We start from the raw sequence: 23,226 nt of genomic DNA on the forward strand, positions 1-23,226 counted from the left end.
GCCGGGGGTCCGGGGCCGGGAGAGCCGGGGGCCCGGGGCCGGGAGAGCCGGGGCCGGGAGAGCCGGGGACCGGGGGCCGGGAGAGCCAGGGGCCGGGAGAGCCGGGGACCGGGGGCCGGGAGAGCCGGGGGCCGGGAGAGCCGGGGGTCCTGGGCCAGGAGAGCCGGGGGCCCGGGGCCGGGAGAGCTGGGGACCGGGGGCCGGGAGAGCCGGGGGCCGGGAGAGCCGGGGGTCCGGGGCCGGGAGAGCCGGGGGCCGGGAGAGCCGGGGCCGGGAGAGCCGGGGGCCGGGAGAGCCGGAGGTCTGGGGCCGGGAGAGCCGGGGGCCGGGAGAGCCGGGGGTTCGGGGCCGGGAGAGCCGGGGGTCCGGGGCCGGGAGAGCCGGGGGTCCGGGGCCGGGAGAGCCGGGGGCCGGAGGCCGGGAGAGCCGGAGGTCCTGGGCCGGGAGAGCCGGGGGTCCGGGGCCGGGAGAGCCTGGGGCCGGGAGAGCCAGGGGCCAGAGGCCGGGAGAGCCGGGGGCCCGGGGCCGGGAGAGCCGGGGCCGGGAGAGCCGGGGGCCCGGGGCCGGGAGAGCCGGGGCCGGGAGAGCCGGGGGTCCGGGGCCGGGAGAGCCGGGGGTCCGGGGCCGGGAGAGCCGGGGGCCGGGAGAGCTGGGGACCGGGGGCCAGGAGAGCCGGGGGTCCGGGGCCGGGAGAGCCGGGGGCCCGGGGCCGGGAGAGCCGGGGCCGGGAGAGCCGGGGACCGGGGGCCGGGAGAGCCGGGGGCCGGGAGAGCCGGGGGTCCGGGGCCGGGAGAGCCGGGGCCGGGAGAGCCGGGGGTCCGGGGCCGGGAGAGCCGGGGGCCGGGAGAGCTGGGGACCGGGGGCCAGGAGAGCCGGGGGTCCTGGGCCGGGAGAGCCGGGGGTCCGGGGCCGGGAGAGCCGGGGGCCCAGGGCCGGGAGAGCCGGGGCCGGGAGAGCCGGGGACCGGGGGCCGGGAGAGCCAGGGGCCGGGAGAGCCGGGGACCGGTGGCCGGGAGAGCCGGGGGCCGGGAGAGCCGGGGGTCCGGGGCCGGGAGAGCCGGGGCCGGGAGAGCCGGGGGTCCGGGGCCGGGAGAGCCGGGGGCCCGGGGCCGGGAGAGCCAGGGGCCGGGAGAGCCGGGGTCCGGGGCCGGGAGAGCCGGGGCCGGGAGAGCCGGGGGTCCGGGGCCGGGAGAGCCGGGGCCGGGAGAGCCGGGGGTCCGGGGCCGGGAGAGCCGGGGGCCCGGGGCCGGGAGAGCCGGGGGCCGGGAGAGCCGGGGACCGGGGGCCAGGAGAGCCGGGGGTCCGGGGCCGGGAGAGCCGGGGGCCCGGGGCCGGGAGAGCCGGGGCCGGGAGAGCCGGGGACCGGGGGCCGGGAGAGCCAGGGGCCGGGAGAGCCGGGGACCGGGGGCCGGGAGAGCCGGGGGCCGGGAGAGCCGGGGGTCCTGGGCCAGGAGAGCCGGGGGTCCGGGGCCGGGAGAGCTGGGGACCGGGGGCCGGGAGAGCCGGGGGCCGGGAGAGCCGGGGGTCCGGGGCCGGGAGAGCCGGGGGCCCGGGGCCGGGAGAGCCGGGGACCGGTGGCCGGGAGAGCCGGGGGTCCGGGGCCGGGAGAGCCGGGGGCCGGGAGAGCCGGGGCCGGGAGAGCCGGGGGCCGGGAGAGCCGGGGGTCCGGGGCCGGGAGAGCCGGGGCCGGGAGAGCCAGGGGCCGGAGGCCGGGAGAGCCGGGGGTCCGGGGCCGGGAGAGCCGGGGGCCGGGAGAGCCGGGGCCGGGAGAGCCGGGGGCCGGGAGAGCCGGGGGTCTGGGGCCGGGAGAGCCGGGGGCCGGGAGAGCCGGGGGTTCGGGGCCGGGAGAGCCGGGGGTCCGGGGCCGGGAGAGCCGGGGGTCCGGGGCCGGGAGAGCCGGGGGCCGGAGGCCGGGAGAGCCGGAGGTCCTGGGCCGGGAGAGCCGGGGGTCCGGGGCCGGGAGAGCCTGGGGCCGGGAGAGCCAGGGGCCAGAGGCCGGGAGAGCCGGGGGCCCGGGGCCGGGAGAGCCGGGGCCGGGAGAGCCGGGGGCCCGGGGCCGGGAGAGCCGGGGCCGGGAGAGCCGGGGGTCCGGGGCCGGGAGAGCCAGGGGTCCGGGGCCGGTAGAGCCGGGGGCCGGGAGAGCTGGGGACCGGGGGCCAGGAGAGCCGGGGGTCCGGGGCCGGGAGAGCCGGGGGCCCGGGGCCGGGAGAGCCGGGGCCGGGAGAGCCGGGGACCGGGGGCCGGGAGAGCCAGGGGCCGGGAGAGCCGGGGACCGGTGGCCGGGAGAGCCGGGGCCGGGAGAGCCGGGGGTCCGGGGCCGGGAGAGCCAGGGGCCGGAGGCCGGGAGAGCCGGGGGTCCTGGGCCGGGAGAGCCGGGGGTCCGGGGCCGGGAGAGCCGGGGCCGGGAGAGCCAGGGGCCGGAGGCCGGGAGAGCCGTGGGTCCGGGGCCGGGAGAGCCGGGGGCCGGGAGAGCTGGGGACCGGGGGCCAGGAGAGCCGGGGGTCCTGGGCCGGGAGAGCCGGGGGTCCGGGGCCGGGAGAGCCGGGGGCCCAGGGCCGGGAGAGCCGGGGCCGGGAGAGCCGGGGACCGGGGGCCGGGAGAGCCAGGGGCCGGGAGAGCCGGGGACCGGTGGCCGGGAGAGCCGGGGGCCGGGAGAGCCGGGGGTCCGGGGCCGGGAGAGCCGGGGCCGGGAGAGCCGGGGGTCCGGGGCCGGGAGAGCCGGGGGCCCGGGGCCGGGAGAGCCGGGGGCCCGGGGCCGGGAGAGCCGGGGCCGGGAGAGCCGGGGGTCCGGGGCCGGGAGAGCCGGGGGTCCGGGGCCGGGAGAGCCGGGGGCCGGGAGAGCTGGGGACCGGGGGCCAGGAGAGCCGGGGGTCCGGGGCCGGGAGAGCCGGGGGCCCGGGGCCGGGAGAGCCGGGGGCCGGGAGAGCCGGGGGTCCGGGGCAGGGAGAGCCGGGGCCGGGAGAGCCGGGGGTTCGGGGCCGGGAGAGCCGGGGGCCCGGGGCCGGGAGAGCCGGGGCCGGGAGAGCCGGGGCTGTGAGAGCCGGAGGCCCGGAGAGCCGGGGACCGGGGGCTGGGAGAGCCGGGGGCCGGGAGAGCCAGGGGCCAGAGGCCGGGAGAGCTGGGGCCGGGAGAGCTGGGGCCGGGAGAGCCGGGAGAGCCGGGGGGCCGGGGCCGGGAGAGCCGGAGTTGGGAGAGCCGGGGCAGGGAGAGCCGGGGGGCCGGGGCCGGGAGAGCTGGGGCCGGGAGAGCCGGGGGCCGGGAGAGCCGGGGGGCCGGGGCCGGGAGAGCCGGGGGGCCGGGGCCGGGAGAGCCGGGGGGCCGGGGCCGGGAGAGTCGGTGCCGGGAGAGCCGGGTGCCGGGAGAGCCGGGGGTTCGGGGCCGGGAGAGCCGGTGCCGGGAGAGCCGGGGGCCGGGAGAGCCGGGGGTTCGGGGCCGGGAGAGCCGGTGCCGGGAGAGCCGGGGGCCGGGAGAGCCGGGGGTTCGGGGCCGGGAGAGCTGGGGCCGGGAGAGCCGGGGGCCGGGAGAGCCGGGGGCCGGGAGATTCAGGGACCGGGGGCCAGGAGAGTCGGGGGTCCTGGGCCGGGAGAGCCGGGGCCGGGAGAGCCGGGGGTTCGGGGCCGGGAGAGCCGGGTCCGGGAGAGCCGGGGGCTGGGGCTGGGAGAGCCGTGGGCCGGGAGAGCCCGTGGTCCGGGGCCGGGAGAGCCGGGGGCCGGGAAGCCGGGGGTCCGGGGCCGGGAGAGCCGGGGGCCGGGAGAGCCTGGGTTGGGAGAGCCGGAGGCCCGGAGAGCCGGGGACCGGGGGCTGGGAGAGCCAGGGGTCGGGAGAGCCGGGGGTCCTGGGCCGGGAGAGCCGGGGCCGGGAGAGCCGGGGGTCCGGGGCCGGGAGAGCCGGGGGCCGGGAGATCCAGGGACCGGGGGTCAGGAGAGTCGGGGGTCCTGGGCCGGGAGAGCCGTGGGCCGGGAGAGCCGGGGGTCCGGGGCCGGGAGAGCCGGGGGCCCGGGGCTGGGAGAGCCGGGGCCGGGAGAGCCGGGGTCCGGGGCTGGGAGAGCCGTGGGCCGGGAGAGCCCGTGGTCCGGGGCCGGGAGAGCCGGGGGCCGGGAGATCCAGGGACCGGGGGCCAGGAGAGTCGGGGGTCCTGGGCCGGGAGAGCCGGGGGCCGGGAGAGCCTGGGTTGGGAGAGCCGGAGGCCCGGAGAGCCGGGGACCGGGGGCCGGGAGAGCCAGGGGTCGGTAGAGCCGGGGGTCCTGGGCCGGGAGAGCCGGGGCCGGGAGAGCCGGGGGTCCGGGGCCGGGAGAGCCGGGGCCGGGAGAACCGGGGTCCGGGGCCGGGAGAGCCGGGGGCCCGGGGCCGGGAGATCCGGGGCCGGGAGAGCCGGGGACGGGAGAGTCGGGGGCCGGTAGAGTCGGGGGCCGGGAGAGCCCATGGTCCGGGGCCGGGAGAGCCGTGGGCCGGGAGAGCCAGGGCCGGGAGAGCCCGTGGTCCGGGGCCGGGAGAGCCGGGGGTCCGGGGCTGGGAGAGCCAGGGGCCGGAGGCCGGGAGAGCCGGGGTTCTGGGGCCGGGAGAGCCGGAGCCGGGAGAGCCGTGTGCCGGAGGCCGGGAGAGCCGCGGGTCCGGGGCCGGGAGAGCCGTGGTTCTGGGGCCGGGAGAGCCGGAGCCGGGAGAGCCGGGGTCCGGGAGAGCCGGGGTCCGGGAGAGCCAGGGGCCGGAGGTCGGGAGAGCCGGGGGTTCTGGGCTGGGAGAGCCGGTGCCGGGAGAGCCGTGTGCCGGAGGCCAGGAGAGCCGCGGGTCCGGGGCCGGGAGAGCCGGGGTTCCGGGGCCGGGAGAGCCGGGGGTCCGGGGCCGGGAGAGCCGGTGGCCGGGGCCGGGAGTGCCGGGGCTGGGAGAGCCGGGGCTGGGAGTGCCGGGGCTGGGAGAGCTGTGGACGAGATCCGCTACAGCCGACTAACACATTGCTCTATGAAATAGAGTAGCAAAGAGCAGTAAAGGCCGGGAGTCTGGCAATCTCGGAGGCAGGAGGAGCAGCTGGTGGGATTGGCCACACACCTGAGGCCACAGGCTTCTTCACTCACATCTGGGCAGCTCCACTGCCCCTTCCAGGCACAGGGCTCGGAATGACCTGGCGGACGTCACCGCCTTGTGTCCCGATTTGCACACAAATTCCAGGATACGCCCTGACTGTGCGTAGTAGGTCTCGCCATTGCTCCCTTTTAACCGTATGTTCTTTCCATCCAAGTTCTCTTCGGACAGTATGCATGGCTCTGAAAGCAGAAGCAATAACTCAGAGAAGGATAACTGCTTTCTAGTCCTATAATAAATGTTCGGAGCGGATATTGCATGCGCTGTGAAATCCGTCTTAGACTTGTCCATCTACTCAGTCCATCAAACTTGAGGCTTAGCATTTATCTTTGAAACTCAGCACGTTCCCTCCCATAAAATCCAGCGTGGCGCTATTTCTAGACGATTCTGACTTGGGTTTTGTAACTGGACTTCCTGGGGTTGCTATAATTTCCCACAGAAGGGGACACATACACAGGAGAGGGTCAGTTTGTGTATCAGAATGAGCCTCCCGAATGGTCCTTTTTCAAGGACCATCTTTCACTGTTCACATAGAGATTCTCCAAGCTCATACCCCTACACACGGGTCTCTCCACAAGTGAAACATTGAGCAGGAGAGCTGTGGGTGAGCACAGCTCTAGACTCTGAATCCATGACCAGCAGACCGCCCGCGAGCTCATAAACATTGCCCTCCTGGTCTCAGGATCCAGAAGATTCTTGAACACTTACCTATGCATCTCGAGGGTTTGGACCACTTCCCATAACTACAGGTGACATCTGTAGGACCCTGGAGTTCATAGTAGGCCTGGCACTGGTATTCCACCCTTGACCACGGAGGATACGCTTTTAGCGGGAAGGAGGTGATGTCTCCATTGCTAATCTCTGGAGGAGGCCCACACTTGTCTGCAGATTCTGAAAAAGAGCATTTTAACCGTTGGGAGAGAAAATTGTAGTTGTGTTGGAAACTATTCATGCAAAGCTAAGCAGGAACCATTGCCCCTCTTTTGCATTTTAAACCTTGTAACCACCGCGTTGTTCAAAAATGCTTTAGCCTGGTGGTCGGCAAACTCATTCGTCCGCAGAGCCAAATATCAACAGGACAACGATTGATGTTTCTTTGGAGAGCCACATTTTTTTAAACGTAAACGATATAGGTAGGCACATTGTGATTCACTTAATTTGGGTACTTCTAAGTTGGCCTTTGCTAAAGACTCAAGGGGCCAAAGAGCCGCAGTTTGCTGACCATGGTATTAGACCGCTCACACTCAAGCGAGGGCTCTATGCATGTAGACTTCTCAATTCTTGGGAAAGGAAATGCTGGAATCAAAACACTCACTGAAGCAGGTTGGCAAGTGGGACCAGCCGTCCTCACCACACACCATGGAGCCGTCGGTGCTTCCATCTCTGTTTTCGTAGCCATCCAGGCATTGGTAGTCCATCGTGTCGTTGGGTCGAAATGGTTTCCCGGTGAATGTGGCTCTGGCATTCTCGAATATTGGCATGTCACAATGCCCTGAAGCAAAGTAAAGGTCACCGTTGCATTTCTAATGCCGAATCAAGTCCCATCTAAGAAACAGAATCTCGTGGATTTGTGTGGATAAGGGAAGTGCGGCTCAGCGGATAGAGCGTCGGTCTGTGGACTGAAAGGTCCCAGGTTCGATTCCGGGCAAGAGCATGGACACTGGTTGCGGGCACACCCCCGGTGGGGGGTGTGCAGGAGGCAGCTGGTCGATGTTTCTCTCTCATCGATGTTTCTGGCTCTCTATCCCTCTCCCTTCCTCTCTGTAAAAATGAATAAAATATATTTAAAAAAATAGATTTCTTTACCCATCCTTTCTTGGCCATCTCTTTACCCATCCTTCGCATGGCCAAGGGTACAGCTTTTTTTCACTGCAGGGAAATGTCCACAGAAACAAGTCTGGTCTCAGAAAATGCCAGGCTGGGTCTCGGAGCGGGTTACTTACTGACAGGGATGCACACGGGGGGAGGGGACCAGCCGTTCTCCGCACACGTCATCGTGTTCTGTGGGTTTGGGAGACCGTAGCCCCGATGGCACATAACAGTTCTAGACTGGCCCTGGACGTATCTTTCTTCAGTGACTGGAGCATAGCCGTGTCTCAAAGACTTGAAAGAACATTTTCCTAGGAAAATTATATTATATTATCCAATTATAAATGGATAATAAGAAATCATACATTTGGTTAAGACATTAAAAAATCATCTCTGCTGCCAAAACCGGTGTGGCTCTGTGGATAGAGCGTCGGCCTGCGGACTGAGAGGTCCCGGGTTCGATTCCGGTCAAGGGCATGGACCTTGGTGGCAAGCACATCCCCAGAAGGGGGTGTGCAAGAGGCAGCTGATTGATGATTCTCTCTCATCGATGTTTCCAGCTCTCTATCCCTCTCTCTTCCTCTCTGTGAAAAATCAATAAAATATATTTTAAAAAAAATCATCTTTGCTACATTTAAGTAAGAATGCACGAGCACCCAACCGGAACACATAGCTGGAGAGGAGCTAGAGCTGCCAGCAAGTGTTTTCTTTTTTTTAAGAGAAAAATCAAGGTGAAAGGTAATCTGTCGTTTTCCCAATTAAACTATGAATAAAGGACATCACTAACGCTATAAAGTTTTTATTTTGACCTCCCATTTTCTTTTCTTTTTTCCCCCAGTTAATCCTTCCCTGAGGATATTTCCCCATTGATTTTTAGAGAGAGTGGAAGGGAGAGAAAGAGACACAGAGAGACATCGATGTGAGAGAGAAGCCATGATTGGTCGCCTCCTACATGCGTCCTGACCAGGGCTGGGAAACAGGCAACCGAGGTGTGTGCCCTTGGCCAGAATCGAACCCGGGACCCTTCACTCTGCGGGCTGACACTCTATCCACTGAGCCAAACGAGCGAGGGCAGTGTCCCATATTGTTAATGAGGGATCTATCGTAAAAGAAAAATCCGACATTGGTCTTCCTGCTCAGACACAGAGCGCTTCCCTCGACCTTGTGGCACTCGTGTTTTCCTCTCTCCACCATGGAGTGTTCCTACGCGCCCAGGGATGAAGAGATTGGCTTACTGAGGCAGGGTATTTCCGGGGACCACCCGTCTTGGGTGCAAGTTAGGACGCCCAGGCCAGCTTGAGAGGGAGGCACATAGCCGTAGTCACAGAAGTAGGCCAATGATCGCCCCTCATACACTGGAAAGTGTGATTTCGATGTATCTGCGTGAAGCAGCCGTCCGTGTTTTATTTCCGGAAATCCGCAGGGCTTCCCTAGCAACGAGAACAAAGAACACACAGGATGAATCATGTGTTGCATTCACAAAAATCCAACGAGAGCTAAATTGTTTTTCTTTTTAAAAAAATATATTTTATTGATTTTTTACAGAGAGGAAGAGAGAGGGATAGAGAGTTAGAAACATCAATGAGAGAGAATCATCCATCAGCTGCCTCTTGCACCCCCCCTACTGGGGATGTGCCCGCAACCACATGCCCTTGACCAGGATCGAACCTGGGACCTTTCAGTCCGCAGGTCAACGCTCTATCCACTGAGCCACACCGATGGAGGCATCAATATCTAATGCACCCGGTGTTGAATGGTAGTAGTCTTACCCAATAGCCTATGTCAGACATTAGAATTATATTATCTGACACACACAGATAACACACACACACACACACACACACACACACACACACACACACACTTAACATTGAATAGCAAAATTTAAGAGTTTTTTTTGACGGGAAGTTGTCCTACTCAGACTTGGCTACTTTGAGAAGCAAAGAATGCCTGTCAGTCCTGAGGGAGGCCACAGCTGGGCTTCTCAGATCCCCGTTTCTTTGTGTTCAAGGGAAGTCATTTCATAAGGAAGAAGCAGGTCAAGGCACGAACGGGACTTACGGACACATCTCGGGAGAGGCAGCCAGCCGAGAGCAGTGCATTCTGCCTCATTTCCCCTCAGGGGAGGATGGAAGCCAGTTCCGCACTGGTATGTGATTACGTAATCAAGTGCGTATTGGTCCATTTTAGGGGCAAAGTCCCCGTTGGGAATTACGGGAGGCTCGCATGTGAATTCTGAAAAAGAAAAGAGGACAGGTGGATGATGCAGAGACTAGCAGGTACCCCATCGAAGTGTTCTTTTAAACAAATATACGCTTTCATTGATTTCAGAGAGGAAGGGAGAGGGGGAGATAGACACATCAACGATGAGAGAGAATCATCGCTAGGCTGCCTCCTGCACGCCCCCTACTGGGATCCAGCCCATAACCCAGGCATGCGCCCTGACTGGAATCAAAAGATGACTTCCAGGTTCATAGGTCAACACTCAATCACTTGAGCCACATGGGCCGGGCTCCATCAAGGTATTATTTATTGTTACCTTACAACACAGAAACTGTCTACTTGTCAGTTCTATTAAAAAATTACAGCCGAGACCGGTTTGGCTCAATGGATAGAGCATCGGCTTGGGAACTGAAGGGTCCCGGGTTCGATTCCGGTCAAGGGCATGTACCTTGGTTGCGGGCATATCCCCAGTAGGGGGTGTGCAAGAGGCAGCTGACCGCTGACTCTCTCTCAGCGATGTTTCTAACTCTCTATCTCTCTTCCTTCCTCTCTGTACAAAAATCAATAAAATATATATTAAAAAATAAAACAACAACATGTACATGAGATTCTAGTTTATCTTAAAAAAAAAAAAATTACAGACAACCCTGGTTGGGGTGAGTGTGAGAGGCAACCAATCCATATGCCTCTCTCACATTGATGTTCTTCTCTTTCTCACTCTTGCGCTCTCTCGCTCTCTCTCTCTCTCTCTCTCTCTCTCTCTCTCTCTCCTCCCCTTCTCCCTCATATCCACTCTTTCTCTAAAGATCAATGGAAAAAATATCCTCAGGTGAAGATTAAAAAAAAAAAAAAGTAAAGGCAAATGAAAAAGAGCAAAGTCCTACTTAAGAAGGAGCTAGAAGAAGAAGAGAAAGAAGAAGAAGGAGCTAGAAGAAGAAGAGGAAGAAGAAGAAGAAGAAGAAGAAGCAGCTAAATATTCTTATCAGTTTCAACTCACCTTGTCCACGAGCCCAAGAGACCCACAGGGTGAGGATGACGTGGACCAGGAGCAGCATGGTGGGCCTCCCCGGGTATGTGAGCACAGATGGTCCGGCGCTGCTGTTTGGGGTTAAATCTGCTTCTTGAGCCGTTACCACGTGTGATTCTGAATTTAAGTGATAGTACCGGGAAGCTAGCTGACTGGGGTCACTCGATAGATATCAAAGTTCAAAGGCTTTTGCAATATCTGTGCATTTGCATGAACGATTTCACAAGCATTTCTTGACTTCATTCCCTGACATGTACTTGGACAGCTTTCTTTAGGGACAGTAATAGAAAGTCTGGCTGCAAAAGTGATACAAAACTCTAATCTTGAACCACTTCTTGAGGATGGGGAGGCTCTTTCTCAACCAGGAGGTTCCGGAGGGAATAGCTCTGCCTGCATGTCCCTGTGACTGTCTCTTCTCCTCATGTTGCTCTCACCTGGCTGCTGTCTTAGGGGTCAGTGGACACCAGCCAGGGTGTCCGCACAGTGTAGGGTCCTGTGTATAGGGCAGCACTGATTTTTTTGTAAACTCACAACAGACCACAGCACCAAGTCCAAGGATTTCAGCACATTCTTGATATTTAATTTTCTTTTTTCAAGTTTTATTGATTTCAGACAGAGAGAAACATCAATGAGGGATAGAGACAGGCACTGAGGTGGTTTCTGGCCCAGAGACGTTTCATGAACGGAACACACAGCACGCTGGTTTCTCACTCTGTAATGAGACGCTTATCAGAAGTGACATCTCCCACCTGGCACTTAACACGAACATGATTAATGAATAAAAGTGAGTCACACACAACCCGAAAAATAAATTAAGAAGAATTAGATTAACACGAAAGCATTCTGAATGAAGGTGCAGATTTTAATGTGAAAACTGCCATGTAGCTCTCATTTTACCAACAAGTGGGAAAGTCCATTTTCCCTTCTCGACATTGTACTCGGAATGCAGATCTTGGTGACATGGGAGAATAGCCACGTCGACACCTAAATTCAATATAATCGGTTGTTTCAGAATAAAGCATTCTCTCATATGACCGTTTAAACTCTATCTTATGTTCTTCCAGGACTTCTGGTGATATTACACATGCATCTGAAGGTAAAAAAAAAAAAAAAAAAAAAAAAAGGAATATAAAACTTTAGGTAGTAAACAAACATTTTCCACAGAAATTTACACCTTCATGTAGAACCTTCTACACAGATCCAGGAACTTATCCTCAAACCCTTCTGCAAACCACTGCATTGAAAATCCACCGTGTTGCTGTAACTCATTGTAAACTATCAGTGATGGAAAGTGGGTACTCTGTGGAACGTGTGATCCCTGTGTGCTCCAGTCAGCCTTCACAGTGTCCCCTCTGCTATGAAGGGCTTTCATTAAAGAACCCTTGAAGGGGTGGTGGAGGGGGAGAGGGAGGAGGGGCCATAAGTGGTGCTGGGGGAATGCATTACAATAAAGACAAATGATAGTTTCTTGCTGCTGTTGCTCAAGAATTTTTCAGACATTATACCCTCAGCCATGGCTATTTGGTGGTCAACAGAAGAGGTACAGTCCTCTGTTTGAAGCAGCAGACATGACATTCATTACACTGATGTCCCAGGGCCCACGAGGATACTAAAGGACTTACCCAAGCATTTGGGTGGCTCAGACCACTCTCCATTGCGGCATGTTATTCTCCTGTTTCCGTCAAGCATATAGTAGGCATTGCACTGATACTCCACTGAGGACCCGGGAGCATAGACTGGTAATGGATTCGAGATAATGTCTCCATTGTCAATAGCGGGAGGGCGCCCACATTTTCCGGAGGAATCTAAGAGAGGAGATGGTCTGATTTATTGGGTGAGCAGTGGATTTTAAGGGATCTGCGGAGTAGCTACACTCACATCCTCCTGGCCCCAAACCCACTTACAGGAAACGATAGAGCAACAAACCCGAGTAACCAAGTGAGGGCCAGGTGGACAGGAGTACAGTGGCCAAGGGCTTACAGAAGCTGCTCAGAGTGTGGGGGGTGGGAGTGGGGGAGAATGAGGCACCCTACCCTTGCACTCAGGTGGGTCTGTCCAATTTCCGTTTAAGCATGTCACCACTTCATTCCCGAAGAGGCTCAGAAGGTGCCTGCATTGATAATGTGCTGTCTCCCCATGTCGATACCTAGACTTCTCCTCTGGTACATAGGCATTTAGCACTGGGGGAGGGCTGCCACAGGAGAAATCTGAATAAAGAGGAAAATATGGATCTCTAATGCAGCGATCATTGGACATAATTGAGAATGAAAATGGTCACACACTTACATGCAAGATTGATTAACGAAGGTAAAGCAAATTTTTTTTTTGGTAAGGGTTAAGCTTCTACATCATAAGTTTCTTTCCCATCCTCTCTCAGAGGTTAATAGAGATTTTTTGGGCCAATGAGAAAGATGATAATTCTGTGCAACAATTTTTAGTTTGATGTAGTCCTATTTATTTATTTTTTCTTTTGTTTTGCTTGCCTGAGGAGATATGTCAGAAACAAAATATTGCTATGAGAAATGTCTAAGATTTTATGGCTCATGTTTTTTCTTCCAGGGTTTTTATGGTTTACTAGAGGCCTGGTGCATGAAACTCGTGCACTGGGGGTGCGTCCCTCAGCCCAACCTGCACTCTCTTCAATCTGGGACTCTTGGGGGATGTCTGACTGCTGGTTTAGGCCTGATCCTGGCAGTTGGACATTATACCCTCAGCCATGACTATTTGGTGGTCAACAGAAGAGGTACAGTCCTCTGTTGGAAGCAGCAGACATGGCATTCATTACCCGGATGTCGCAGGGCCCACGAGGATACTAAAGGACTTACCCAAGCATTTGGGTGGCTCAGACCACTCTCCATTGTGGCACGTTATTCTCCTGTTTCCTGCAAGCACATAGTAGACATTGCACTGATACTCCACTGAAGACCCGGGAGCATAGACTGCTAATGGATTCGAGGTAATGTCTCCATTGTCAATAGCCGGAGGGCGCCCACATTTTCTGGAGGAATCTAAGAGAGGAGATGGTCTGATTTATTAGGAAGCTGTGGAGTAGCTACACTCACATCCTTCTGGCCCCAAACCCACTTACAGGAAACGATAGAGCAACAAACCCGAGTAACCAAGTGAGGGCCATCTGGACAGGAGTACAGTGGCCAAGGGCTTACAGAAGCTGCTCAGAGAGTTTGGGGGGTGGAGGGGGGAAGAATGAGGCACCCTACCCTTGCACTCAGGCGGGTCTGTCCAATTTCCGTTTAAGCATGTCACCACTTCGTTCCCGAAGAGGCTCAGAAGGTGCCTGCATTGATAATGTGCTGTCTCCCCGTGTCGATACCTAGACTTCTCCTCTGGTACATAGGCATTTAGCACTGGGGGAGGGCTGCCACAGGAGAAATCTGAATAAAGAGGAAAAAATGGATCTCTAATGCAGCGATCATTCGACATAATGGAGACTGAAAATGGTCACACACTTACATGCAAGATTGAATAACGAAGGTAAAGCAAATTTTTTTTTTTTTTTTGTAAGGGTTAAGCTTCTACATCATAAGTTTCTTTCCCATCCTCTCTCAGAGGTTAATAGAGATTTTTTGGGCCAATGAGAAAGATGATTATTCTGTGCAATAATTTTTAGTTTGATGTAGTCCTATTTATTTATTTTTTTCTTTTGTTTTGCTTGCCTGAGGAGATATGTCAGAAACAAAATATTGCTATGAGAAATGTCTAAGATTTTATGGCTCATGTTTTTTCTTCCAGGGTTTTTATGGTTTACTAGAGGCCTGGTGCATGAAACTGGTGCACTGGGGCTGCGTCCCTCAGCCCAACCTGCACTCTCTTCAATCTGGGACTCTTGGGGGATGTCCGACTGCTGGTTTAGGCCTGATCCTTGCAGTTGGACATTATACCCTCAGCCATGACTATTTGGTGGTCAACAGAAGAGGTACAGTCCTCTGTTTGAAGCAGCAGACATGGCATTCATTACCCGGATGTCGCAGGGCCCAGGAGGATACTAAAGGACTTACCCAAGCATTTGGGTGGCTCAGACCACTCTCCATTGCGGCACGTTATTCTCCTGTTTCCTGCAAGCACATAGTAGACATTGCACTGATACTCCACTGAAGACCCGGGAGCGTAGACTGGTAATGGATTCGAGGTAATGTCTCCATTGTCAATAGCGGGAGGGCGCCCACATTTTCTGGAGGAATCTAAGAGAGGAGATGGTCTGATTTATTGGGTGAGCAGTGGATTTTAAGGAAGCTGCGGAGTAGCTACACTCACAAACTCCTGGCCCCAAACCCACTTACAGTTGGACATCCCTCTCACAATCCGGGACTGCTGGCTCCCAACCCCTCTCCTGCCTCCCAGCCTGATCACCACCTAACCACTCGCCTGCCAGTTGGATCAAGGCCTTTCTGCTCCCCTGCTGGCCTGATCACCCCTAACTGCTCTTCCCTGACATCCTGGTCTCCCCAACTGCCCTCCCCTGCTGGCCTGATCACTCCCACAACTATCCTCCCTTGCTGGCCATCTTGTGGTAGCCATCTTTGACTACATGGGGGTGGCCATATTTGATTACATGGGGCGGCCATCTTGTGTGAGGGCGTGAAGGTCAATTTGCATATCACCTCTTTATTATATAGGATAACCTTACATTTACATCTTTAATCTATTTTGAGTTCATTATTTTATAAGATATAAGAAGGCGGTTCAATATCATTTTTGTGTGTGTGTGTGTCTGTCCAATTATACCAGGACCATTTATTAACTAGTGGCACCCCAATAAATTCAATAAAAATTTAAAAACTTTTCAAAGTACAAAAAATGATGTTTTTTTTTCTGAACATTTTTCTTTAAGTTTAGTAAAATGAACACAGATTATATAAAAAAATCAAAGTGAATTTGTAAACCCAAGAAATGCATAACAAACATGTAATTTGGCAGCCACATGTGGTTCTCAAACATCATATTTTTGAATTGTGACTTTAGATCCTTAGGAAATGAGCACGGTAGCCAGGTTCTTAGAGGATAAGTCAAGTATTGCCATGCTTTGAGGAATATCACATGGCTAAGGAAGATGATCACTTAAGATTTCCACAGAGAAACTGAGGAAAAAGAAGAGTGCACTGTATTTACAGTTCCCTACACACACTCCGATGACTTGAGTGCCTAACGGCACTGCAGAGAGCACTGTGCAGCTCATCAGGGGGGTTCGGGGGGATGCAAAGCAATAGGAGGCTGAAGCCTCGGTTCCCAACCAAAGAGGGCGTAGAACCCGCTGGGAATTGCTACGTTTTCGGGGTCACAACCCCTGAGCTTCTGAGGCTGAGGCTGAGCGAGCCTGTGAGTTTGCATTTGACTTTCTACCCATCCCCCCAGATGCTGACACGGCTGTTTCAGGGGTCACACTCTGAAACAGGGCTCGGGGGCTCCATGCCCACCATTGATACACATCCCATTCCTCCATGTTGAGGCATAGACCTTCCTTTATCTGGTCTACACCGGATCCGATGTCTATTTATTTTAATATACTATATTTTATTGATTTTTTATAAAGAGGAAGAGAGAGGGATAGAGAGAAACATCAGTGAGAGAGAAACATCAATCAGTTGCCTCTTGCACACCCCCTACTGGGGATGTGCCCGCAACCAAGGTACATGCCTTTGACCAGAATCAAATCTGGGACCCTTGAGTCCACAGGCCAACACTCAATCCACTGAACCAAACCGGTTTTGGCCCGATGTCTATTTTTAATGATGCTAGAAGCCATTCACCAAAATACCTTTGCATGTGAGTGTTCCGATCCAAATGCCTTCCTTACACTGTACAGTACCGGATCCTTCCATTTGGTAATAGCCTGAACACCTATAAGACACTTGTGCTCCTGACTTGTATGAGTTCTTCAGCTGGCCTACGAGGATGGCATTGGCAAAGCTGGGTGGTCTAGGACAAGTATTTCCTGAAAAAGCAACAACAGAGACTTTTCAGTAAATCTTAAAAAGTACAAATCAGGCAATAATTATACTCTAGAATAATAGACACACATCAATGCAATGCCTACTCTGCAGTTTTCAGAATAGCTTGAAAATGTGAGCCATCTTGACTCAATTACATTGGATAATTTTACATTTATCAAAAGTGCAACGTGGAGATGGTGGTATTGAAAGCCTGAGGAGATGGGCATACAGGTCCTGATTGAGACCAGACTTCTTACATCCAAATTCTTATTTGTCCACTCAGGCCACGGACACTATGTGCATTTGATATTTTTTTGCTTCTGTCCAAATCTTTTCCCATAATTGCATCACACATCTTAAAATAACTACGTTGTCATTGACTTCAGAGAGGAAGGAAGAGGAGTTGAGAGACAGAGACATCAATGAGGAGCGAGAGCCACTGGTTGGCTACCTCCAGCACGCCCCCTACTGGAGGTTTGATCCTGCAATCTGGCATGTGCCCTGACTGGCAATTATAATGTCGCCTCCTAGTTCATAGGTCGATGCTCAACCACCGAACCTCGTGGGCCTGGCTACATCAACCATCTTAGAGCATTATGGATTTATGAGGAGATAACTGATAAACTCTCAGTGCATTGAATATTGATGAGGTTGGTGAGCAGGGACCAGCCATGACACAGGAAGAGATGAGAAGTCAGAGGGTGCCCATCAGAGCACATGGACAGTGAACATGGATGACATCAAATGAAATAATTTGGCTCCTGTTGCCAAACTTCTCATATGACTATTAATTCTTCTATTAATTCTCTAGCAGAATTCAGAACTTTTAGAGAGAACTTCTAGAATTAATGCAGTTGTATAGTTGTACCATGGATGCCCTGAACTAAAGATATTCATTAGCATTAGAAGAAAATGAAATACACTATACTTATGCATTCTGGTGGGTGAGACCAACTTCCTCCTGAGCAATCAATAGCTGCAGGCCCACGGACCCGAAATCCGGGTTTACAGGTGTACATGTATTGTTCCCCATGTGGATAACTGCTTAACATGGAAGGTGGATTAGCATTGGCAATTGCAGGGGGTGGCCCACAAGGAAGTCCTAAAAAAAAAAAAAAAAAAAAAAAAAGAAATCAAATGATCACACAGGCGCTAATATCACATGACAGAAAAGGCGCACAAATGCTTCTAGGATCACCAAGATGGCTGTCCAGCTGTCAGCTTGAGCAAGAACTTGAACGAAAACTGTGAAACAACTGAGAATGAGGGTGTCAATGCTTCTCTAACCAACATGAGCAATAAAAAGAAACACTTTGAGAATCATCTTAAGAAAAGTATCCTCTACTGTAAGAGATCAGCAGGGACAATGGAGGGAGAACATAAATCTTTATGAAACTGGAGACAAAGCCTTCATTGCAACCCATATGACTATGCAGGAATATGAACAGGTACACTTATATGAAGAGTTAGGTTTCATTTAATCACATTTCAGGTTTTGTAGGGAAAAAATGCCCGAAATACAAGTGATTTCATAAGGAGCCAATAAAATTAATAAAACAGGCTTGATTTGTTTATGTAAAAATCATTTGGTAAACATTAAAACCTATATAAATGATATGTAATGGTTTTATACTTTTATAATTCTAAAGAGTTATTTCTCATGACTTTGATAACTATGATAGGTTATCTTACTGACCTGTGCCAAAACAGAACGTTAGTTTGCATGCTGTCCTTACCTACACACTGTGGGGAAGCACTCCATTTTCCCAGGTGGCATGTTATCCCATCTTCTTGAGATAATTTGAAACCATCCTTACAAATATAACTTAATGTGGTGCCATGTTCATATATGGGTTCCAGTGTTTCTCCTCCGTCTTCTGAAGATCTGGATGACTTAATGCTTCCATGTTCTATATGAGGTGGTGGAGGACATGGAGTTTTTTCTATATGAAAGATAGAGATCAAAGGGAGAAACACAAAGGTAATGTTTTTTAAAAAAATATATATTTTATTGATTTTTTCACAGAGAGGAATGGAGAGAGATAGAGAATTAGAAACATCGATGAGAGAGAGACATCGACCAGCTGCCTCCTGCACACCCCCTACTATGGATATGCCTGTAACCAAGGTTGATACCGTTGACCGGAATCAAAACTGGGACCCTTGAGTCCACAGGCCAACGCTCAATCTACTGAACCACACCGGTTTTGGCCCGAGGTCTATTTTTAATGATGCTAGAAGCCATTCACCAAAATACCTTTGCACGTGGGTGTTCCGATCCAAATGCCTTCCTTACACTGTACAGTACCGGATCCTTCCATTTGGTAATAGCCTGAACATCTATAAGACACTTGTGCTCCTGACTTGTATGAGTTATTCGGCTGGCCTACGAAGTTGGCATTGGCAAAGCTGGGTGGTCTAGGACAAGTATTTCCTGAAAAAGCAACAACAGAGACTTTTCAGTAAATCTTAAAAAGTACAAATCAGGCAATAATTATACTCTAGAATAATAGACACACATCAATGCAATGCCTACTCTGCAGTTTTCAGAATAGCTTGAAAATGTGAGCCATCTTGACTCAATTACATTGGATAATTTTACATTTATCAAAAGTGCAACGTGGAGATGGTGGTATTGAAAGCCTGAGGAGATGGGCATACAGGTCATGATTGAGACCAGACTTCTTACATCCAAATTCTTATTTGTCCACTCAGGCCACGGACACTATGTGCATTTGATATTTTTTTGCTTCTGTCCAAATCTTTTCCCATAATTGCATCACACATCTTAAAATAACTACGTTGTCATTGACTTCAGAGAGGAAGGAAGAGGAGTTGAGAGACAGAGACATCAATGAGGAGCGAGAGCCACTGGTTGGCTACTTCCAGCACGCCCCCTACTGGAGGTTTGATCCTGCAATCTGGCATGTGCCCTGACTGGCAATTATAATGTCGCCTCCTAGTTCATAGGTCGATGCTCAACCACCGAACCTCGTGGGCCTGGCTACATCAACCATCTTAGAGCATTATGGATTTATGAGGAGATAACTGATAAACTCTCAGTGCATTGAATATTGATGAGGTTGGTGAGCAGGGACCAGCCATGACACAGGAAGAGATGGGAAGTCTGAGGGTGCCCATCAGAGCACATGGACAGTGAACATGGATGACATCAAATGAAATAATTTGGCTCCTGTTGCCAAACTTCTCATATGACTATTAATTCTTCTATTAATTCTCTAGCAGAATTCAGAACTTTTAGAGAGAACTTCTAGAATTAATGCAGTTTTATAGTTGTACCATGGACGCCCTGAACTAAAGATATTCATTAGCATTAGAATAAAATGAAATACACTATACTTGTGCATTCTGGTGGTTGGGACCAATTTCCTCCTGAGCAATCAATAGCTGCAGGCCCACGGACCCGAAATCCGGGTTCACAGGTGTACGTGTATTGTTCCCCATGTGGATAGCTGCTTAACATGGAAGGTGGATTAGCATTGGAAATTGCAGGGGGTGGCCCACAAGGAAGTCCTAAAAAAAAAAAACAAAAGAAAGGAAAGAAAGAATGACTGTGTATTTCATTAACTGAGCTTCATTTCATGTCATATTTGGTACTTTCATTTGAAATCAAATGATCACACGGGTGCTAATATCACATGACAGAAAAGGCACACAAATGCTTCTAGAATCACCAAGATGGCTGTCCAGCTGTCAGCTTGAGCAAGAACTTGAACGAAAACTGTGAAACACCTGAGAATGAGGGTGTCAATGCTTCTCTAATCAACATGAGCAATAAAAAAAAAAAAACAACCTCCTCCCCCCCAAAAAAAAACCCCACACATTGAAAATCATCTTAAGAAAAGTATCCTCTACTGTAAGAGATCAGCAGGGACAATGGAGGGAGAACATAAATCTTTATGAAACTGGAGACAAAGCCTTCATTGCAACCCATATGACTATGCAGGAATATGAACAGGTACACTTATCTGAAGAGTTAGGTTTCATTTAATCACATTTCAGGTTTTGTAGGGAAAAAATGCCCGAAACACAAGTGATTTCATAAGGAGTCAATAAAATTAATAAAAACAGGCTTGATTTGTTTACGTAAAAATCATTTGGTAAACATTAAAACCTATATAAATGATATGTAATGGTTTTATACTTTTATAATTCTAAAGAGTTATTTCTCATGACTTTGATGACTATGATGGGTTATCTTACTGACCTGTGCCAAAACAGAACGTTAGTTTACATGCTGTCCTTACCTACACACTGTGGGGAAGCACTCCATTTCCCCAGGTGGCATGTTATCCCATCTTCTTGAGATAATTTGAAACCATCCTTACAAATATAACTTAAAGAGGTGCCATGCTCATAAATGGGTTCCAGTGTTTCTCCTCCATCTTCTGAAGATCTGGATGACTTAATGCTTCCATGTTCTATATGAGGTGGTGGAGAACATGGAGTTTTTTCTATAGGAAAGATAGAGATCAAATGGAGAAGCACAAAGATAATGTTTTTTAAAAAAATATATTTTATAAATTTTTTTACAGAGAGGAATGGAGAGAGATAGAGAATTAGAAACATCGATGAGAGAGAGACATCGACCAGCTGCCTCCTGCACACCCCCTACAATGGATATGCCCGCAACCAAGGTTCATACCCTTGACTGGAAACGAACCTGGGACCCTTGAGTCCGAAGGCTGACGCTCTATCCACTGAGCCAAACCAATTTTGCCAAAGATAATGTTTAAATTGAAAAATAAAACCCAACACTGTTTGTTATTTATCCTAGGGACATTGGGACACATTCAAGTATGTCATAATTAAAAATATTTGAAACTTGCAAAGCTAGATGTGCCCACAAAGTTGATGTTACTATCCATTTGTCCCATATGCCTCTTCAGTCTCCTGCTGTTCTTCTTGAGGAGTGAAATACCCATAGACAGAACTTTGGCATTTCCACAGTCACCGGAAGTTTCTGTTTGCATTCATTTCCCATTAGAAGTGAAATAATGCTTATTGTTTTCTGCACCTGGATGGTATGTACTGTTTGGAGATGAAGTGGAATGGATAGGGGAAAGGGGTTCATTTTGTTCCTTTACACAAAGCTGGGGTGGAGGGAGGGGCTGGGGGCAAGGGGTTACCCTCATCGGAAAGAGATTTCTATTGTTAGCGACCCACTACTGACCCACACAGCGCGGTATTGACTGCCATCGTCCATCCTGGCACACCATTTCCTCTCCTTCCTGGATCAGAAAGTTTTCTTGACAGAGGATAGATATTTTTTCTCCTTCTTGATAACGCACTGTCAGGGTAGTAGGTTGAGAATTGGGGATCTGGGGTGGAGGTGGACATCGTGGTGCTTCTAAAAACATTAACATCAGATTTCTTGATGAAAACTCGTAAGTCAAAAATATTAGAACAAGAACTCAGTGACTGAAATGATCAATCATAATGCACCTGGATACACCAAACGGTAATGCTCTGTTCTGTACTTCAATAGGTTATCTTTCCATCTTGTTTGTCACTCTAACATACCTCACTGGGCTTATATTCCCAAGGCCTTCCCTGTAGGTTCTTTCCTTTATTCCACTGTGATCCATCTTGGGTAGTTTAGCTTATGTAAAAGGCTTTCTGAATATTCTAGAAATTGGTAAAAATAGAGTATAGTGGGTCAAGGTGCCCTCCAGTTCAAGAAGATCAATACAGACATGAAAAGTGAAATGAACCCAATGTTACTGGGATTGGTGGTGCAATAAGACTCAGACATGAGCACCGACAGATGCCTAGATGGGTCGATTCCTACAGCGATTGGTGGATGCAGACAGATAGACCGGTAGCTAGATGTGTACACCCATAGATGCTTAGATAAATGCACAGGTTACAGGCATAGGCACATCTGAAGGCAAGAAGTTGGTAGCAATGGGATTCCGATATTAACGAGCTCACCCACTGCCCATGTGACTGTACTGCTGGGTGGTGTGTTGATAGCTGACCAAGGCACATGATACAATTCATACTCAGGGACAGTGTTTTGGTTAGTTTCTAAATTTCCTTCCAGTTTCATAATTATTGTCATAATACATAGTAAAAATTTTTTTAAGACAGAAAGAGACACTTTTTACAAGGGAGGAAGAAAAAGCACATTTTGGGAATGATCTAAAGAAGAGCTCACCTGTGCAGGTCACCTCAGGCTGCCATTTTCCATTCATGCAGACTGAGTGTTTCTGCTCTGACTTACTCCCACATGTGTAACTGATTTTCCTATTGTGCTCATAGTTCACCCAATATGACAACTTTGTCTCAGAGGCAATTGCCCTGGATAATTTACACGTCTTGATTTCACCTGTTGCTGTAAAATGAAAATATTCCATTGAAGACACTAATTATGAAAATCCAAGCAACTAATACAAAAAACAGAAAAACAACACAACAACTATAGAGTCCAGACTTTAATGAAATAGGACTTTAGGACCATAAATTCCACCAGAAAAGTTCTTTCTGTTCATGTTACAATGTGTGATCATATAGTCCTATGTCCAGTATTGAAATTTCAGAGAGAATAGCCATATAGTCCTATGAAATTTCTGAGAGAATCTTGACCTTTGCGGATTACAAGGACATTGGGGTACAACTTTTGTCTGATTTAATAGGAAAGTTATACTTTCCTATGTGTTAAAAAGGAAAAAGTATCTGTGGAAATAGACTATGTGAATTTCCTAGTTTTATTATATATTTTTCAATAAATTTAATGTACAATAACACGTTTGTCTAAGTTGTAGGATGCAGAATGTGAACATTTCAGCATATCTTTACCACGATCACCAAAAACTAGAATAAGATATTGCTTGTTTGTGTTTTACATCGTAACCTATTTTGTATATACATTCTTAGGATATTTGAGAAGCTATTTTATCCACCATGTCATCCTATATCTAATAATATTGTATAGCCATAATAACACATTTATGCTGGTTTCGGTATGTTTTAGATACTATAAAAGTTTTCATACACAGCTACATATTTAAAAAATGCAATGCAGGTGGCAATCCTTTCTGATTTTGATAAGGCATCAGTGTAGATCTTAGGTAGCTTTTGTTCATAATTTGTTAATGATGAGAGTCAGGTGAGAATAAA

The 23,226-nt window shown here is 52.1% G+C and overlaps 2 protein-coding genes across 12 annotated transcripts in view; both read right to left on the bottom strand.

The window, feature by feature from the left end:
• Positions 1 to 4,933: 4,933 nt before the first annotated feature.
• On the bottom strand, positions 4,934 to 10,288 carry LOC311614093 (complement factor H-related protein 3-like). 2 transcript variants are annotated; one of them, XM_084868605.1, is made up of 7 exons: positions 10,106 to 10,288; positions 8,947 to 9,120; positions 8,121 to 8,315; positions 7,020 to 7,196; positions 6,392 to 6,568; positions 5,785 to 5,967; positions 4,934 to 5,258 (listed from the first exon to the last, which is right to left on the bottom strand). In XM_084868605.1, exons 1-7 carry the CDS (start codon positions 10,161 to 10,163, stop codon positions 5,062 to 5,064), a joined length of 1,161 nt encoding a protein of 386 aa, XP_084724731.1. In that variant the 5' UTR covers positions 10,164 to 10,288; the 3' UTR covers positions 4,934 to 5,061. The 2 variants fall into 2 exon arrangements, with proteins under 2 accessions (XP_084724731.1, XP_084724732.1); XM_084868606.1 differs by lacking the exon at positions 8,947 to 9,120 and having other exon boundaries at positions 4,935 to 5,258.
• Positions 10,289 to 10,696: 408 nt separating this feature from the next.
• The window catches only part of CFH (complement factor H), a 132,458-nt gene continuing 119,928 nt past the window's right edge, over positions 10,697 to 23,226 (bottom strand). For 2 of the 10 annotated variants that reach the window (XM_084868659.1, XM_084868654.1), the window contains exons 15-28: positions 22,265 to 22,441; positions 21,278 to 21,454; positions 20,352 to 20,558; positions 19,444 to 19,617; positions 18,341 to 18,517; positions 17,820 to 18,026; positions 17,012 to 17,185; positions 15,909 to 16,085; positions 14,152 to 14,334; positions 13,354 to 13,527; positions 12,961 to 13,143; positions 12,169 to 12,342; positions 11,758 to 11,940; positions 10,697 to 11,225 (exon numbers count right to left, since the gene is read on the bottom strand). In XM_084868659.1, coding sequence (XP_084724785.1) covers positions 11,029 to 11,225; positions 11,758 to 11,940; positions 12,169 to 12,342; positions 12,961 to 13,143; positions 13,354 to 13,527; positions 14,152 to 14,334; positions 15,909 to 16,085; positions 17,012 to 17,185; positions 17,820 to 18,026; positions 18,341 to 18,517; positions 19,444 to 19,617; positions 20,352 to 20,558; positions 21,278 to 21,454; positions 22,265 to 22,441 — 2,564 coding nt within the window. In that variant the 3' untranslated portion in view covers positions 10,697 to 11,028. Of the gene's footprint in view, positions 11,226 to 11,757; positions 11,941 to 12,168; positions 12,343 to 12,391; positions 12,619 to 12,960; positions 13,144 to 13,353; positions 13,528 to 14,151; positions 14,335 to 15,908; positions 16,086 to 17,011; positions 17,186 to 17,819; positions 18,027 to 18,340; positions 18,518 to 19,443; positions 19,618 to 20,351; positions 20,559 to 21,277; positions 21,455 to 22,264; positions 22,442 to 23,226 lie in introns of those variants that run through there. The other 8 variants (XM_084868660.1, XM_084868661.1, XM_084868663.1 and 5 more) reach the window with 8 other exon arrangements.

The sequence above is a fragment of the Pipistrellus hanaki genome, assembly GCF_964339955.1.
Source record: "Pipistrellus hanaki genome assembly, chromosome: 20".
Taxonomy (NCBI): domain Eukaryota; kingdom Metazoa; phylum Chordata; class Mammalia; order Chiroptera; family Vespertilionidae; genus Pipistrellus; species Pipistrellus hanaki.